The sequence below is a fragment of the Lethenteron reissneri genome, chromosome 54, assembly GCF_015708825.2.
Source record: "Lethenteron reissneri isolate LAM-NWPU_2019-01 chromosome 54, ASM1570882v1, whole genome shotgun sequence".
NCBI lineage: Eukaryota > Metazoa > Chordata > Hyperoartia > Petromyzontiformes > Petromyzontidae > Lethenteron > Lethenteron reissneri.
Genome location: NC_083832.1, coordinates 1899655 through 1903191, shown reverse-complemented (window position 1 = coordinate 1903191; position 3537 = coordinate 1899655). Strand labels below are relative to the sequence as shown.

The following is a 3537-nucleotide window of genomic DNA, read 5'->3' as shown; positions in this document are numbered from 1 at the left end:
ACGTTTGCTACACAATGCACCCGGTAGCCATTTAAGGCTGAGTCGATCTAGGGGAGGCCCAGGGCTGGTTCGTAGACTCAGTGCAGTGCCAACTACTGCACTACCGTTACTTCCTCACCATCATCATCACCATCATCACACTGTGTGCATCACCACCATACATCACTCTCCAACATCACCACCACCATCATCACCATCATTACAGTGTACACCATCACCACACATCACTATACAACATCATCACCATCATCATCACCTTCACCACAGCGTTCACCATCACCACACATCACTCTGTGTGGACTATCACTATACACCAAGACACATCACTATACACCATCACCACCATCACCGCGTGACCCCTCACCCTTGTAAGACATCCGCACCCTCGGTAGTGCCGACTCCGCGCCCCCATCGGCTCCTCCCGCGGTGGCCACCAGGGAGAGACAAAGGCGGACGAGGGAGAGGAGGAGGAGGAGCGGCGGGAGGAGCTGGGCGAGACGCAAGCGGGGAGCGGGGCTGAGTCGCGTCGTCTCCATCCTCGTCCTCGTCGTCATCCTCGTCACCGTCTTCATCCCATCGCGCGGCATGATCGTGCCGGGCTCGTCCACCACGTCACGGCACCTCTTCTTCAGTCGGTCATCACGCGCCCCCTGGTCTCTTCAGAGATCAAAACGAACAAAAAACCACAGGAATCAATTCGTGAGCTCACAGACACACACGCACAGACACATGCACAGACACACACACAGAGACAAAGACAGACACACGCACAGACACACACAGACACACGCACAGACACACACACACACAGACACACAGACACACACACAGAGACAAAGACAAAGATCCCCCGTGTAGCCTTAACAGACTGTTGGGGCAAGTGCTATTAGCGAGTAGCACCTATGAAGGCCGGATCGGTACACGAGGGAGTGGGAGGCCAGCACCACGCCCGACCGCCTTTGTCTCCCCAGTGACGATGTTTACACACCGCACCAGGTACTCAGTTTACCTAGGGGAGGCCCAGGACCGGTTCAGATAATCGCCACCGGTGTTGGTACGAACGACACACACGCAGACACACACAGACACGCACAGACACACACACACACAGACACACCGACACACAGACACAGAGACACACACAGAGACACGCACAGATACGCACAGAGACACGCACAGACACACACACAGACACATACAGACACACACACGCACAGACACATACAGACACACGCACAGACACACAGACACACGCAAAGACACGCACAGACACACACAGGCACACGCACAGACAAACACAGACACATACACACAGAGACACGCACAGACACACACAGACACACACAAAGACACACACAAACACACGCAAAGACACGCAAAGACACGCACAGACACACACAGACACACACAGAGACACACACAGGCACACACACACGCAGACACACGCTGGTGTGATGCAACGCCTGGCCGCCTCCGATGTGTCTGTGTGTCTTTGTGTGTGTCTTTGTGTGTGTGTCTCTGTGTGTGTCTTTGTGTGTGTGTCTGTGTGTGTCTGTGTGTGTCTCTGTGTGTGTCTGTGTGTGTGTGTCTGTGTGTGTCTCTGTGTGTGTATGTCTGTGTGTGTCTGTGTGTGTCTGTGTGTGTGTCTCTGTGTGTGTCTCTCTGTGTGTGTGTCTCTGTGTGTGTATGTCTGTGTGTGTCTGTGTGTCTCTGTGTGTGTCTCTCTGTGGGTGTCTCTGTGTGTGTATGTACCCGGGTTAGATTCCCGCTCATGACCAACACCGGTGACGATTATCTGAACCGGTCCTGCGCCTCCCCTAGGTCCACTCAGCTTCAATTGAGTACCAATTGCTACGTTTAAAAACATTGCCACTGGGGAGACAAAGGCGGCCGGACGTGGTGTTGGCCACCCACCCCCTCGTGTGCCGTGCCGGCTTTCACAGGTGCTGACACCACTTGCCCCAACAGTCGGTTAAGGCTACAGGGGGGTCTTTGTCTTTGTATATGTGTGTCTTTGTGTGTCTATGTGTGTGTTCGTGACTGAGTGTGTCTCTCTGCCTCTGTGTGTCACTGCCTCTGTGTGTGTCTATGTGTGTGTCTCAGTGTGTGTCTCATTGTGTGTGTGTATATGTGTTCGTAAGTGCGTGTGCGTCACTCTCCCTCTGTGTGTCACTGCCTCTGTGTGTGTCTATGTGTGTGTCTCAGTGTGTGTGTTTATATGTGTTCGTAAGTGCGTGTGCGTCACTCTGCCTCTATGTCACTGCCTGTATGTGTCTATGTGTGTGTATCAGTGTGTGTATCTGTGTGTTCGTAAGTTCGTGTGCGTCACTCTGCCTCTGTGTGTATGTGTGCGTGTGTGTATCTGTCTGTATGTGTGTGTCTGCATCTATGTGTGTGTCTGCGAGTGTGTCTGCATCTATGTGTGTGTCTGTGAGAGTGTGTCTCTCTGCCTCTGTGTGTGTCACTCTGCCTCTGTGCGTATCTGTGTGTTCGTGTGTGTCTGCATCGATGTGTGTGTGTCCGTGAGTGTGTGTGTATTCGTGTCTGTCATAGGTGCTAGCGAGCAGCGGCACTTGCCCCAACAGTCTGTTAAAGGCTATACGTGGGGATCTTTGTCTTTCTGTTAGTGTGTGTTGGTAGGGTGTTCACGAGTGCGAGTGAGTGTTGGCGCTAGGAGGAGTGTTTTAGTGATGTAAAGAGGAGTGGTGAGCGCGCACAATCACGCGCGCGTCTCGCGAACACTTCTCAGTCACGATCTCTCTCTCTCTTACACACCTTCTCCCACACAACTCTCTCCCTCTCTCTGTGTCTCACTCCGACTCTCACGCGTCTCGCCAGACTCTCCCACCGCCCCTCTCTCACGCCCGCATGGATATAAACGTCCGTCTGGCTCGCACGACATTCGTGAAGGGTTCCGTCTCTCCCCCACGCGCCCTGCGATCTCACTCACCCCGTGTCTCTCCTCTCTCTCTATCTCGCCCGGCTCCCACCGGCTCTGCGACTCCCCCGTCCCGGGCCGGGTAGACTTTATGAACTCCCCGTGCCATGCAGACAGAAGGATGGAGGGAGGTGGAGGAGTGAGGGAGGGAGGGAGGTGGCGTGCGGTGAGGGAGGGGTGGGGGAGGAGCAGGGGAGAGGAGGAGGAGGCTGGGCGGAGGATAATTGAGGGTTGAGGGGCATGGGGGATGGGGGGAGGGAGATGAAGGGAGGGAGGAGGGATGCAGGAGGGAGGGAGGAGGATTGAGGGAGGATGGAGACGGAGAATGGAGGGAGGAGGGAGGAGGAGGGAGGGGGGAGGAGGAGGGAGGGGGGAGGAGGAGGGAGGGGGGAGGGAGGGGGGAGGAGGGAGGGGGGAGGGAGGGGGGAGGAGGGAAGGGGGAGGGAGGGGGGAGGGAGGGGGGATGAGGGGGGAGGGAGGGGGGAGGCAGAGGGGGGAGGGCGGAGGGGGGGAGGAGGGAGGGAGGGGGGGAGGGGGGAGGAGGGAGGGAGAGGGGAGGGGGGAGGAAGAGGGAGGAGGGAGGGGGGAGGAGGAGGGAG

At 56.4% G+C, this 3537-nt stretch overlaps 1 protein-coding gene across 1 annotated transcript in view; it reads right to left on the bottom strand.

Moving 5' to 3' along the window:
• LOC133356412 (semaphorin-3E-like) overlaps window positions 1-3091 on the bottom strand; it is a 49200-nt gene extending 46109 nt beyond the window's left edge. Inside the window, exons 1-2 of the mRNA XM_061573925.1 lie at window positions 2951-3091; window positions 365-657 (exon numbers count right to left, since the gene is read on the bottom strand). Of these exons, the coding sequence (XP_061429909.1) occupies window positions 365-587 (223 nt within the window). The 5' untranslated portion in view covers window positions 588-657; window positions 2951-3091. The remainder of the gene's footprint in view (window positions 1-364; window positions 658-2950) is intronic.
• Window positions 3092-3537: the final 446 nt, after the last annotated feature.